The 14251-nt window shown below is 48.6% G+C and overlaps 1 protein-coding gene across 1 annotated transcript in view; it reads left to right on the plus strand.

Annotated features, from left to right (window-relative positions):
* Nucleotides 1-2346: 2346 nt before the first annotated feature.
* Il17re (interleukin 17 receptor E) overlaps nucleotides 2347-14251 on the plus strand; it is a 12255-nt gene continuing 350 nt past the window's right edge. Inside the window, exons 1-16 of the mRNA XM_019206653.2 lie at nucleotides 2347-2416; nucleotides 3223-3322; nucleotides 3565-3620; nucleotides 5411-5505; nucleotides 5742-5883; nucleotides 6003-6142; nucleotides 7199-7267; nucleotides 8972-9038; nucleotides 9866-10041; nucleotides 10134-10181; nucleotides 10269-10314; nucleotides 10525-10679; nucleotides 12743-12811; nucleotides 13483-13534; nucleotides 13612-13710; nucleotides 14117-14246. Coding sequence (XP_019062198.2) covers nucleotides 2347-2416; nucleotides 3223-3322; nucleotides 3565-3620; nucleotides 5411-5505; nucleotides 5742-5883; nucleotides 6003-6142; nucleotides 7199-7267; nucleotides 8972-9038; nucleotides 9866-10041; nucleotides 10134-10181; nucleotides 10269-10314; nucleotides 10525-10679; nucleotides 12743-12811; nucleotides 13483-13534; nucleotides 13612-13710; nucleotides 14117-14246 — 1514 coding nt within the window. The remainder of the gene's footprint in view (nucleotides 2417-3222; nucleotides 3323-3564; nucleotides 3621-5410; nucleotides 5506-5741; nucleotides 5884-6002; nucleotides 6143-7198; nucleotides 7268-8971; nucleotides 9039-9865; nucleotides 10042-10133; nucleotides 10182-10268; nucleotides 10315-10524; nucleotides 10680-12742; nucleotides 12812-13482; nucleotides 13535-13611; nucleotides 13711-14116; nucleotides 14247-14251) is intronic.

The raw sequence follows: 14251 nt of genomic DNA on the forward strand, positions 1-14251 counted from the left end.
TGTAAAAGCATCAAAGAAGCATATGAAAAAATGTTCAACATCACTAGTCATTAGAGAGATGAAGATGGAAACAACACTGAGATTCCAGAATGAATGGCTTCTATCAAGAAATCATCCAATAACAAATGGTTGTGGGGAGAAAGAACCCTTCTCCATTGTTGGTGGGAGTGCAGACTGGTGCAATTACTGTGGAAATCAATATGGAGGTACCTCAAAAAACTAGGATTAGACATCCATTTCATCCAGCTATTCCTCTGCTGGATATCTTCCCAAAAGAATTAAAAGAATCATGCCACAGCAATATATGCACACTCATGTTTATAGTGGCACAATTTGTAATAGCTAAAGCTTGGAAGCAGCCCAATCACCCATCAACTGGAGACTTGGTAAAGATGGGGGTTTAAAAAAAAAATGGAGTACTACTCAGCCATAAAGAATGAGAAACTAGAGACATTCATATCTAAGTGGATGCACATTGTGGCCATACTCTTAAGTGAAATAAATAGAACACACACGTGTAAATACCAAATAGTTTGTCTGGTGTGAGAAACTAAAAGTGTAAATAAGGGTCAAAATGTATAATTGAAAATGTCTAAAGGTGTAAGGGAAATGAGAGGTAGGGGAAAAGAAAGAAGGCAAAGGGAAAAATATAAGAAAAGGAAAAAAATGGAAACAAAGTCATTGTAAATAGGGAGGGATGGAGAGGTTGAAGAGAGGGCAGGGAAAAGAAGAAAAATTAAGAACCAAGATACATCATTTAAAGGAACTAATTTCCAATGATGAATGTAACTGTACTGTATACCTAAAATGTACCAATAAACTTAAGAAAAATATTTTTATAGCAAAACATTTATTGGCACATTTTAGACATACATAACAAAAGCACTCCTCATAGAGAATTTGCACCTCTACATGTACCCACCCCTTTTTTTCCCAGTCCCCCTCTTTCTGAAAGCCCTCCTCCCCTCCCTATGTACAAAAGCTTTGTTTCTATTTTTTCCTTCTATTTTCACTTTTTTCTTTTCCCTTACTTCATTTTCTGTCTCCCCTCCCTTGTTCCCCTTCCCATTTGAACATTTTCTTCCCATTTCCCAATATCTATTATATAAAAACATAATTTTCAAAGAAAGGGCTGGACATAGTTTACTGTAAAGGCCTTGGGTTCAGTCCCCAGTATTAAAAAAAAAAAAAAAAAGCCAAATGCTGTGGCACACACCTATAATCCCAGCATTCTGGGAGGCTGAGGGACAAAGACTGCAAATTTGAGCCTACTTAATGAGATTTTACCTGAGTTACATCAGAGGATGCAGGGATTGGGAAAGACACATGTTCTAGAATAGAGCCAAGTTTCTCACTGCATAGTCCAGCATTAGAAAGCTCATTCTTTCTGGGCGTGGCGGTGCATACTTGTAACCCCAGCACTGGATGCTGAGGCAAGAGGATCTTGAGTTTGATGCTAGCCTGGGGTATAGAATAAGTTAAAGGCCAGCTTGGGGCAACAAAGCAAGACCCCATCTCAAATAATAGGAAAGAAAACTTAATTATGTAGGTAGATGGAAACCACTGTGAGTTAGGTAGAATTCGAGGGAAGACTTCCTAATCCATTGTTCGTATGGGCAGACCAACTTTTCCTCCTTTCAGACCTTACTGATTTGTTTGCAGAGATGGGCTCCAATGCCAAATGAAAGCACTGTGCCAGATGGACCCTTGTTGGTTCTAAGAACACAGAAAGATTAAGCTCTGGAAAGAGAGACCATAGGGTCATAGAGTATTGAGTTGCGAGGGCCCAGCAGAAGTGGAGTTCCCTGGGCTACAGACTTTGACCTTAACCAAATCACTTTCCTTTCTGCTTCCTTGTTTTTGTCTTTATGAAATGAAAACAGTGATTCTCACCTGTTTGTCTCATAAGGTGCTTAGAAAGATCTAATATGAAAGTGTTCTAATGAAATGTGAAAAGACAAACTGCTTTGATAAAATGTGCCATAATCTACCTTTATTCAACTGTAGAGCATCTGTTTCATGAATTCCATTACCAAGTGTTTGAGAAATGTAAAGAATAAGAAAGAATATCTTTTAATGAATTCAGAAGCTAGAGGATATTTTAAGGATAGCAGGTAGGATGGGCCTTCAGATAATACATCTGAAGATTTAGGAATTGAATTGACCAAAAGAATTCTGCGATCAGGCTCCTGAAAGGTGATCAGGATTGAGCGGTAGAGGAACAGTAGCACTCCTGATGCCCTGACCTGGTGGGTATGCCCTGGTCTTTCCTTCCACTGTGGGTGTCACTGAGGTGAGGGCTGAAGCTTCTCAAGTACTCCGTGAGGAGGAGGAAGCTGTGCGATGATGGGGAGGCTCCCCACAAACACTGGAGCCTCATCAGCCTTCTCCTGCGCCGGAAACCACAGGAAACCAGGTCAGTGCATGGGGCCTGCTCCCTCAGCTCCAGGGCTCAGCTGTGAACTCTGGGGCTTCCTGAGCTTGCTATATGGTCAATGGGTCCCTGAAGCTGTGAACCCCCTTGGGTTGGAGTCCTTTACCCAATAGAATGGAACAGGCTATTGTGTAGAGAGAGAAAGCTTGTAGTCCTAAGAATCAGCCAGGTAGGGAGCCTGGGTACCTACGGGAACAGGAGAGGTTTATTTGCATCCTGTGGTGCATTTTTCTTTGTGCAGTTAAATGTTGTATCAGTTACCTCTGTATCTTCTGCACCCAGAGTAGTGCAGTGCCTACTAGGTCTGTTAACTTTTTAAGTGAGCGAATGGAGCAGTGTCTTTAGGTGACACTCAGGTTTAAGAGCCTGTTAATGGGCAGGTCAGATCTGCAGGGTGTTTCAGTTAAGAAATAGGTACACCACCCCCCAGTCTGATGCAGGGCCCTTTTCTGTTATTTCTCTGCCGCAGCAAGAGCCCTTTATCTTCCAGGTGGCAGCAGCAGGGTTTTCTAGTGAATAAGGCACATCTATCTATCTCTCCGTTGGTCCTGGGTTCCTTAGTTCCTCTGCTTAGAGAAGGAATGTTGCCTGGCCTGCTGGTTGAGGTTGAGGAGGAGCTTGGAGTAGGGCGGGGCTGGGCGAGATAAAGCCAGGGCTTCTGCTGGCACTGGGCCTCCAGCAGCTGCAAAGCAAGGCCTGTTGCCCACCCTCAGGCCCCAAATCCATGTTTTCGGCCCCCTGCTCCCACAGAAGCCCATGGGGAGCCCCAGACTGGCAGCCTCCCTCCTGACTACCCTCCTGCTGCTCTCAGGCCTCTCTGCCTCTGCTGATATTGGCTGTGGCTACCTGCCACACAGGATCACCCGCTGTCTACTGGCTTCTCACATGGTAAGGTCCCGTTGCTGAATGGGACGCCTGTCTGGCACGGGCCAAAGCTTCCCGCTTCTTTGCCTGCCCTTTCCAGCCTCCCTTTCCCCGTGCTCTGGTGGCAGCCTCAGTGCGTCACCCACAAAGTTGTGGATGGATTGCCAAGGTCGTGGTGTGCGGAGGGCCTCGGCAGGGTGGAGCTGGGAGGAGAAAGGCAGGAGTACATGGCTACTAGTTAAGCCTCACAATTGGATGCTTTGAAGCAAATGGGAGTCTTACCCTCACTGGACCCCTTGCCTTCAGGATAAGAGATTCGCTGGTGAGTTATTTCCTGCCCCACTCTCCCCTCACTCCCCTTTGTTCCAGATCCCTAGTAAGCTCTCCTTTGTAACTTTCGGAAGTAGAATAGTATCATTAAAAAGTAGAGAACAATCCTGGATTTTTTTATGCAGTTCTGCCCCAGACTCCGTGAGCAGCCTCAGAGAATGTACTTCTCCACCTGACCCTTGCTTCTGAGGAATTTAATAGTGGAGGACTGATTGTACACGAAGCAATGTCCCTTCTGACCTAGAGGAGCACTGGGATGTGGGCACTCTTTTTTTTTTTTTTTCCTACAAAAGCCTTTATTTTCTTTTGGCCCAAGACTTGGGAGGGGACTCCAGAGGTGAAAAAGCTGCCTAGTGGCTGGAGGGAGAGGGTTAGGCCAGAGTCCTGATCAGGTGAGCAGGAGCCCCTCAGAGACCGCCAGGCTCTGGGGCCTCCTAGTCATGCGTGAGGGTGAGCCTTTCTTTTTCTTTTTGGTGCTTGGGATTGAACTTGGGTCCTTGAGTTTATGAAGCAGGGAGCAGAACCACTGAGATAAATCCCTGGCCCTTTGTCATTCTATTTCCTTTCCATTTTACACAAGAATTTGTGCCATATTTCTTGTCATACCCAGTTGATGCTCCTCATCTCCACAAAGCCCTGGCATGCTCAGGTCTGGCACTGGCCCTGCTGTCTGTGGTGGCACATGGTATAGGACTTTCAGATGTGAAAAACAGCCTTTTGGGCCATTCTCAATAGAGGTATGAATTAGGGGCTATTTGGGGACACACCAAGGCTCAGAAAAGTGGGACTTGTCATAGGACAGATTTTTGTCCTGTTGTCAACCTCAGTAGGGACTTAGAGCATCCTAAAAGAGCATTCTATGATGGATACGGGAACAACTGTATGGCACTGTGAAGGTGTTAATCTTTTTAATGGTACCAATTCTGAAATGTTTGATTTTTATGAACTTATTTTTATTACTTTTTTTTTTTCCCCAGTACTGGTGATCAAACTCAGAACCTTGTGCTTGCCGGGCAAGCACAGCACCACTGAGGTGTATCCCCAGTTCTATTATTTCTATTTGTAAAGCAGGTTATTCTTTCTTATTTCAAGTCTTAAATACTTTTTTTTTTGTACTGGGGATTGAACTCTGGCCCTTGCTTTTGCAAGGCAGGTGGTAGAACCACTGAGCCAAATCCCCGGCCCTCAAGTCTTCTTTTCTTTTTCTTTTTTTTTTTTTTTTTTTGGGGATCGAACTCGGGTCCTTGCATTTGCAAAGCAGATGGCAGAACCACTGAGCTAAATCTCCAGCATTGTTTTTTGTTTTTTTGGGTATTGGGGATTGAACTTGGGACCTTGCACTTGTGAAGCAAGTGGCAGAACCACTGAGCTAAATCTCAGCTCTTCTCAAGTCTTATTTTTATTGTCTTGCCTGCCATACTAAATATCCATATATTACTTAAAAATTAGAAGTTTCTAAATTTTCACCATTAGAAATAATGAATAGCTGGGCCGGGGATTTAGCTCAGTGGTGCTGCTGCCTGCCTTGCAAGCGCAAGGTCCTGAGTTCGATCCCCAGTACCAAAAAGAAATAATGAATACCCTTGTATATGCATAAATATATGTAGCTTTTTCTCTGCTTAAGATATTCTTTTTCACTGCATCATACTTTTCAGGATTTAGTTCTCTTGATGTCATTATTGTCTTTGATTTAAAATGGCTTTCTATCCAACATTAAGCAACATCCCCAGGCAAGGGAGGGGCCGTGAAGGGCAGAATGCTAAGTGTGTCCTGCCCGCACAGGCCTTCAGTGGGGCTGGTTCCATCTCCCAGTGCAAAAATCTGAAAAGTCTTACAAGTTCAAGTTCTGCAGACACAAGATGCCAGCATCTCCTCAGGTACTCACTCTCCCTGCCAGTTCCAGCCCTACCCTATGTCCCTTAGCCCTTTACTTTCTAGCCTGTCATTTTGTTCTCCAGACACATGAAGGAGATTGAACATAAGGAGATTACACAGTAAAGGAAACTGAGGCCAAAAGAGGTTGAACAACTGTGGTTCCTCAGGTTCTAGAGGTAGAAATAGAAGCCAGATTCCTAATTCCTGGCCTGAAGTGAGTCTTGTTCTCTGCTTATAGATAAAGCTGCTCGGTAGCCATTCCCTGTCTAAGAAGGGCCATCACATTTCCACGCCTACCCCAGACATCTCACACAAGGGGCGATGGTACAGAAGGACCCACCCTTCAGATCTAGATGCAGTGGGCTCACAAAGGCTTCGAGGTAGGCATGGGATATGGCAAGAGATGGTTTTAGCTGAGTAGTGCTATTTATGAGTAGTACTAAGTATGAGGAGTACTCAGGCCAGGAGGTAAGGCTACTGAGTGTCCGTATCTCCACAGGACCGGAGTTCATCTTTGAGGTGCTGCCTGAGGCCCAGGTTATTCGGGTGACCATTCCACCAGGCCCAGAAGTCAGCGTGCGTCTTTGTCATCAGTGGGCACTCGAGTGTGAAGAGCCGAGCAGTCCCTTTGACGCCCAGGTATGGAGTGTCCCACGTACAGAGCCAGCACACCCTGCTGAAGCCCCTGGGGACACCTGTGTTTAGGACCTCCTTGCCAGATGAGATGTCTGGCATGATGGCTTCTGTGCACTAGACAGGAAGGAAAAGGGTCTTGTTACTTGGGAGAAGACATGGAGGAGCAGGCAGAGTCCCAGAGGAACAATGAGTGACGAAAAAAGAAACAAGTATGGTAGATACCCTCACAGAGAGGCCCCTCAGTGTGAGTCAGTTTGCATTAAAACCTTTTCAGCTCACCCAAAGGTGGTTCCCCTGAGAACGTAATGAAGTAAACAAGTGTACTTTTGGTGCCCTTCCCTCACCCATACTTTGTTCTGCCCCTTAGAGAAAAAAATAGCAATGGCTGGGCGTGGTAGCACACACCTGTAATCCCAGCACTAGGGAGGCTGAGGCAGAAGGATCCCTGTGCGTTTGAGACCAACCTGGGCCACATAGTGAGTTCCAGGTCAGTCTCAACTATATAGGGAGAGCCTGTCTCAAAAAACAACAAAAATAAAATAAAATAGCACTGATCCCCTCAGCTTCCAGTCATCATAGATGCTGCTGTGTACAGTTGGTAAGAGACTGACGCTGTGCCCCAGAGGCCCTCAGCTCTCTTCATTTTCAGCCTGGTGATTACTCATAACTTCACCATGACAAGTTAATGCTTCCAACACCCTGTGGGTGTACTGTTAGAGCTGAATAAATACATACTCACCCCCACCTCATAGAGAGCACCTAGACCAAATGGCCAGCGTGTAGAGCAGAGACTTGTGAGAGGAGATTTTTAGTGGGAGAAAAAAGTCCTATATAAGAAAAAACAGGCTGGGGGTGGGGATTTAGCTCAGTGGCACCATGCCTGCCTTGCAAGGGCAAGGTCCTGAGTTTGATCCCTGTACTGGGGAAAAAAAAAAAAAGGTAAAGGTAAGAAAAGACAGACTGTGTGGGCCAAAGTCCTGGTGTCTTCCTCCCCTTGTGCATAGTGCCCATTCTGTTTCTCACATGTCTTCCTTTCTTCCTTTGTTGTTTCTTCAACAGAAAACTGTGGCTGGGGGCCACACTTCAGACCTGCCTTATGAATTATTGCTGCCCTGTCTGTGCATAGAGGTGAGCAGAGGACAATGGGTAGGTTGTCCCTGGGTCTTGGTCAAGCAAGGTCAGGGTTTTTTTTTTTTTTTTTTTTTTTTTTTTTATTTTTTTTTTTTTTGGTACCGGGGATTGAACTTGTGTCCTTGCACTTGCAAGGCAGGCCACTGAACCGCTGAGCTAAATCCCCGGCCCTTTTTTTAGGTTTTTTTGAGACAGGGTCTCACTATGTAGTTGAGACTGACCTGGAACTCACTATGTAGCCCAGGCTGGTCTTGAACTCACAGCGATCCTCCTGCCTCAGCCTCCCAAGTGCTGGGATTACAGGTGTGCGGCACCACGCCTGGTTTAAGGTCAGGTTTTAAATAGATGAAGTGGAGCTGGAGGTGTGGCTCAGTGGTAGAGCACTTTCCTAACATTTGAGGTCTGGATTTGATCCCCAGCCCCGCAAAATAAAAACAAAAAAAGACTATGCTGGTGTGTTGGCACATGCTTATAATGCCAGCACTCTGGGAGGCTGAGGCAGGAAGATCACAAGCTTAAGCTCATCCTAGGCAACTTAGTGAGACCTATCTGAAAACAAAAAGTTAAAAAAAAAAAAAAGACTAGGAATAAAAAAAAGAATAGAAAGCTGGGGAAAAAAAAGAAAAAGAAAAGAAAAGAAAGAAAGCTGGGCATGGTGGTGCACGCCTGTAATCCCAGCACTTTCTGAAGGCTGAAGCAGGAGGATCACCATGACTACAAGGCCAGCCTGGGCTGCATAGTGAGTTTAAGGCCACCCTAAATTACATATTGGGACCCTATCTCAGAAAGCGGGGAAAAAGCCAGGGATGTAGCTCAGTGCAAAAGCCCTAGGTTCAATCCCCAGTATAAAAATTTTTTTCAAAGCCGGATACTTAGCTCAGTGGTTCTGGCCCCTGCCTCACAAGCACAAGGTCCCAGAGTTCAATCCCCAGTACAAACAAAACAAAACAAACTGCCCTTGGAAAAAAAAGGCTGAGTGTCACTGAGATGCTTAGAGAGACTGGTGTCAGCCTGGCTGTAGCCACACTTGGTCAGAGGCAGAAAGGTCCTGCTGAATAGACCTGCTTAGCACAATCCCAGCCTCAGCCCCATTCAGCCCCAGCTCTAGCTGGTCCAGACTTGGCTGTAGTCCACAAAAGCAGAATGGACAGATGCCATCTCTGCGTGTTCCATATGACTCCAAAAGTCCCGGCCCCAAGAGCCCTCTATTGCACATCTCCTTGTCTTACAAGTCTGAGGTGTCTAGCAGAAAAGCTGCTTTGGACTAGTTAGAAAAGGAACAGGGCCAAGGAGAGGGTAGAGCAGAGGCCTGGTGCATCAAACCACTGACAGAGTGGACAACAGCTGGTGTTGGGCAGTCCAGAGTAGGAGCCAACGCAGACCCGGGGCACTTGAGAATAGCCGAAAGTGGAGGCCAGGGGAGGCTGAACTGAAGAGCGTGGACTTCATGGTCTCCCTCTTGCTGAGACTGTCTCCAGGGAGAAGAGGAGTCAGGCCCTGTCTTGCCCATTCCCCTAGGTCTGGAGGCCCTCTCTACCCTTCCCCACATTCTGCCTGGCTTCCCTCCTCACTGCCCTTCCAGCTCAGCCTGCAGTTCAGTAAAGGGTGAGCCAGGACTAATGTCAGGTCTGAGTGCTACAGGAAAAGTCCTTTCTCCTGACTCTCCCTGCCTGTTCTCCTTTTCCCCCACCCCCACCTCAGGCATCCTACCTGCAAGAGGATGGTGTGAGGCGCAAAAAATGTCCCTTCCAGAGCTGGCCTGAAGCTTGTGAGTATGGCTCGTATGCACTCATGTGCACACACACCCTCTCTGAATTTATGTCTATCTCTGTTCCTGTCTCACACACACACGCACATACACTTCATACCCACGTTGGAAGAAGCCCTCAGTAGGCACCTTCCAATTGACAGGGTCACAAAGGTAAAGACGCGGGAAGTGATTTCCCAAAAGGATGGATGGGCCAGAGAACTGGGTTCACCTCTCAGCACTGCCCTTTAGTTTCTTCTGAGCCTCCTTTCTTCACTGGTAAAATCATGAGATTTACCCTGCCTGTTTCTCAAACCGTGTGTGGGGCTTGAATGAAACGTTCCCAGTGTAAGTGATGGGTGAGTCTAAAGTGTTGCATGCATGTTGCTGTCCTCACGGAGCAAGACTGCACTCAGACACAAGTGAGCAGCCTCCAGGGTGCACAGCGCAGGGTGATAGTGAGCACTAGGCTGCAACATGAGCCCAAAAAAGGGAAAGGCCCAGGAAGCCTGTTGTGAGCAGAGAAGGCCTCTCCAGGGAGCTGGCACAGGAGTGGGGCTCAGAAAATCGACAGGATTTAGCAGGGAGAGACAGGAGGGGAAGGCATTCCAGGTTTTGAAAAGAGCCTCAGCAGATTTGTAGTAGGGGTATAGCAAGGGGCTGGCCAGAATGGAAAGGAGACTGCTGGGTAGAAAGATAATAAAGGAGACGGAAGTGGGGACGCTTACTGACTATACCTCTTTGAGCCAGGATCTGTGCACTTCCACCATTATCTCCTGGGGATGGGGGAAGTAAAGTGACGTTAGAGCAGGACTGAGGCCTCACCCTCTGACCTTGCTGCTTTCCAGACGCCTCAGACCTCTGGAAGTCAGCTCACTTCACCGACCATAGCCAGCACAGTCAGATGGTCATGGCTCTGACACTCCGCTGCCCCCTGAAGCTGGAGGCCTCCCTCTGCCAGAGGCAAGACCAGCACAGCCCCTGTGAAGACCTCCCCAATGCCACAGCCCGAGAGTCAGAAGGAGTAAGGACATTCCCTCTCATCTCCTGAACCCAAGGTGGGCAGAGCTGGCACCCAGGGACCTTCTCCCTGACTGACTGCCCTCTTCCTCACAGTGGTATATTTTAGAGAAGGTGGACTTGCACCCCCATCTTTGCTTCAAGGTATAACCATGAGCGGGGGGTGGGAGGTGGGCAGAGGGCATGGCTGGTGCCTGGGTCATGCTGACTTGCTATTCCCATATTACTCAGTTCTATTCAGAACACAGCAGTCGCGTTGAATGCCCCCACCACAGTGGTAAGCCAATAAGTGACCTCAGCTCGAACCCTCACCCTGCTGTAGTGTGTAGTGACGTTGAATGCCCCCACCACAGTGGTAAGCCAATAAGTGACCTCAGCTCGAACCCTCCCCACATTTCACCCTCACCCTGCTGTAGTGAGCCAAACCCTAGCCCAGCCCTGACTCCTGTGTCTGCTGTAGTCCAGCTCTGTCCACTTCCACAAATAGGGTCTCTCGTGTCCTGGAACGTGAGCATGGCCACCCAGGCTCAGCAGCTGATCCTTCACTTTTCCTCGAGGATCCGTGCCACCTTCAGTGCTGCCTGGAGCCACCCAGGCTTGGCGCCAGACACCTCCATGTCCCCGGTCTACAGCATCAGCCAGGTATGGACCAGCCAGGGCCCTTGTGAGGTCCTGTTGCTCAGAGAGAGCATGGCCCCAGTATCCTTGTTACCTAAGTAAGACAGACCTAGGGTAAAGGGAGCAAAGCCCTGACTTGTACCATCTGTTAAATCTGTCTACTTGATTGGCTTTGTCCTGCTGATTTGCTGTCCGTCAGTGGCAGTCCCTTATGGGACAGTTGCTAAGGCTTTCACTTCCTGAAACTGCAGGGATGACAGAGGCAAGGGAGTGGCCCCCTTGCACCCAGCTGTCCTCTAGCCCACCTGAACTGCTGCCACATTTGATACTGATGCCATCCTTGGACCCAGCTGTCCTCTACCCACTCTCCTCCCTCCACAGATCCCCATGCAGATATTCTCAAAAGAGGGCACCTCAGGTTAGGGATGTAGAACATTTGTCTAGCATGCCTGAAGTCCCAGGTTCAATTCCCAAAATTGAGAAAAAAAAAATTGAGAGTCCTTAGAAGCAGAAATGCTCTCAGTACAGTACTGCAAAGACATTTAACTGCACTATATGGGCTAAGAACAGCTGACTATCAGGCTCTCTTCTGTGCATCTAAGATAAAAACAATAGCAACAAAAACCATAATCAAAGCCTGGTATGGTGGCACACATCTATAATCTCAGCACTCAGGAGGATGAGGCAGGACTACTGGGAGTTTGAGATCAGCCTGGGCTACATAATGAAACCCTATCTCAAGAAGAAGAAAAAAACCATAATCAAATACACTCACAAAACTTTAGCACCCCATTTAGAAGAAACATCAATATTTTAAAAAATCAACTGTAGCACCAAATGGAGGATGACTAGCTTTTTCTTATTTTTAAAAATCTTATTGAGTTTACTGGTACTTTATCTGGTACCCTTACATGACAGGTCTGAGTGACTAGCTTTTTCTTAAATGCTTGGTTGTTTCTTAAATGCAGCTTGGTTATTTGCTTTGTATACTAAGGGGCTGTCAAGCAGACTGGTGGTAGAAAATACTTAAGATTTAAGATGTAGTTAGTTGAGTGCAATCATCTAAAACTGAGGCCCACACCTATTGACTCATCTGCTTCCGCGAGCTGGGAAAGACTGGCTCCACTGAGTTCGTCCATAATTTGTGAGCCACAACACCAGTGTCTGCTCACGGCTGGCTGGGGAGCGAGGTCTGAGACAGGCATGCAGTATGGGTAGGCGTGGAGGGTGGTCCTGAAGGGTGGAGACTGGCCTACCCCCTCATGAGCATCCTGGAGCCACATTCCACCTGTGGTCAGAGAACAACTTATTGAGTCCCTACTCTGTGCCTACCCTGTGTCGGCCCTGGGAGAGAAAAGAACAGTGATACAGTCCCTGGCCCACGGGATTCACAGTCTAATGATAGCTACTACCAACAAATACACATACACTGAGGTTTACTCCCAGATGCTGTTCCTACTAGCCCTCCAAAATACAGGTTATCATAACTCACATATGAGCGAAGAAGTGAGCCTCAGAGAGAGGTAACCCATGTCTGCACGAAGACTGCAGCTAGGGACTGCGAGGCAGTTAGCCAAGTCTGGATTATGTTGCCCCAACTCCACAGCTCACCTTCTCCCCTGTGGACAGGATGCCTCCCCGGAGGTGCAGGGAGTGAAGGGAGGCAGACATGATCAGCCCCCTTGCTTTATGAGCTGCTGAAGGTGGGGCCAGTGTCTCTGCTCGCCTTCCACGGGCCTGGCACAGAGTAGGCAATTCAAACCATGTGTGTTGTGTGTTTTTTTGTTTTCTTTTTTGTACCGGGGATCCAACTCCGGCCCTTGCACTTGCAAAGCAGTTGGCGGAACCACTGAGCCAAATCCCCGGCCCTATTGTGTGTTGTCTTGGTTGTAGTACAAGCTGACATCTGTGAGAGATCAGTGAAGGCCGATGTGCTGGGGAACTCTGTGTTGGTGGTGTGTGGCCCTCAGCCTGGGTGGTGTGGGAGTGGGCAGAGGGCAGGATGGTGAGGACTAGCATGGCAGACTCAGACTGGATACAGTCTGATTTGCCTCTGTGAGGAGTCATTCTGCTCTTTGTTTCCACAGACGCTGGGCTCTGGCCCAGTGACAGCCGACCTCATCATTCCCTACCTGAGGCCAGGGGGCTGTGTCCTGGTAAGGAACCCCGCCCTCCCCTGATGTCTGTGCTACAAATGGCACCCATGGAAAATGGACTCTGTAGAAAGTCTGGTTGGCAGGCATAGTGTGGTATTTATTTATTTTTATAGTACTGGAGATTGAACCCAGAGCCTTTTCACTAATCCTCAGCCATTTTCAATTTTATTTTTAAAAAATTTGAGACAGGATCTTGCTGAGTCGATAAATTGCTCAGACTTTGGCTCAAACTTTCTGAGGCTGGCCTCAAACTCGTGATCCTCCTGCCTCTGCTTCCCAAGTGCTGGGATTACATGTGTGCACCATACCCAGCATTTTTTTTTAAAACTACATTTCTGGCTTCTGAAAAATCAGAAAACTTAGTGCTCTGTGCCCACATGGGGACACGGAGACAGTGGCCTTCGAGCCCAGTGGTATCTGACTGTTTCAGTTGGCCTGTTCTCTCCAGGTCCTCCTGGCCGCTGTGGTGAGTTCACTTCTTGTGTTTGGCCCCATCACTCTTGCATTAGTCACCCTTGACCTGTTCTGTGCCAGCCCTAGAACTGCAGCAAGACAGCCGGAGCTACAGAAATTCCCTAACCTGTGGGGACCCCCTCTAACCCCAGGACTCCTTCAAGGCCCCTGGAAGGAAGGGATTATATGCTCACTGGGTGGGTGCTTTGTGCCCTCAGGTATGGCGGTCTGACGTTCAGTTTGGCAGGAAGCGCCTCTTGTGTCCGGACGGTGAGTTCCTGGGCAAGGGGTTAAGAGGGAGGTTGGCCACTGAAGAGTGGGGTTTGGCTTCACGTTGCTTGTTTCAGTCTCTCACAGGCGCCTGGGCCTCTTGACCCTGGCGCTCCTGGGTCTCTCCACACTCCTGGGCGTTGTTCTGGTCGTCACCTGCCGGCGCCTGCTGTCAGGTAGGGTCCCCTGGGGGTAGCCAGGGACTCAGACTTGCCCAGTCCTAGCCTAGATGCCCTCCCGTCCTCTCTCCACTCCCCATGTGGCTGCCCACGGTCTCCGCCAAGGAAGGGGGGAGGGGTGGGCCTCATGCCCCTGATGGGCAGGGATGGTATGGCAGTACCAAGGGTCCTCTGCAGGTCCACAGTGTGGAAGTCCAGCCTGTGCCGCACTGGCCGAGCCTGGAGCTTGGCTCTTGCTCGCTGGGGAGGAGATGCCTTTATCTAATTAGCTTCCAGATACCGAACGGGCTAGAACTGCTTTGGCACTTACTCAGCGCCATCAGGGACAGAAAGGAGGAAGGACAGGGCCGGGTCGATCCTGTGCCCCCAGCCAACCCGGTTCAGGTGTCGCTTCCGCCCCCAGGCCCAGGCCGAGCGAGGCCAGTGCTGCTCCTGCACGCCGCAGACTCGGAGGCGCAGCGGCGCCTGGTGGGAGCGCTGGCTGAATTGCTGCGGACCGCTCTGGGAGGAGGGTGTGACGTGATCGTGGACCTGTGGG

The sequence above is a fragment of the Fukomys damarensis genome, unplaced genomic scaffold, assembly GCF_012274545.1.
Source record: "Fukomys damarensis isolate Sample0158 unplaced genomic scaffold, DMR_v1.0_HiC HiC_scaffold_24, whole genome shotgun sequence".
Classification (NCBI taxonomy): domain Eukaryota; kingdom Metazoa; phylum Chordata; class Mammalia; order Rodentia; family Bathyergidae; genus Fukomys; species Fukomys damarensis.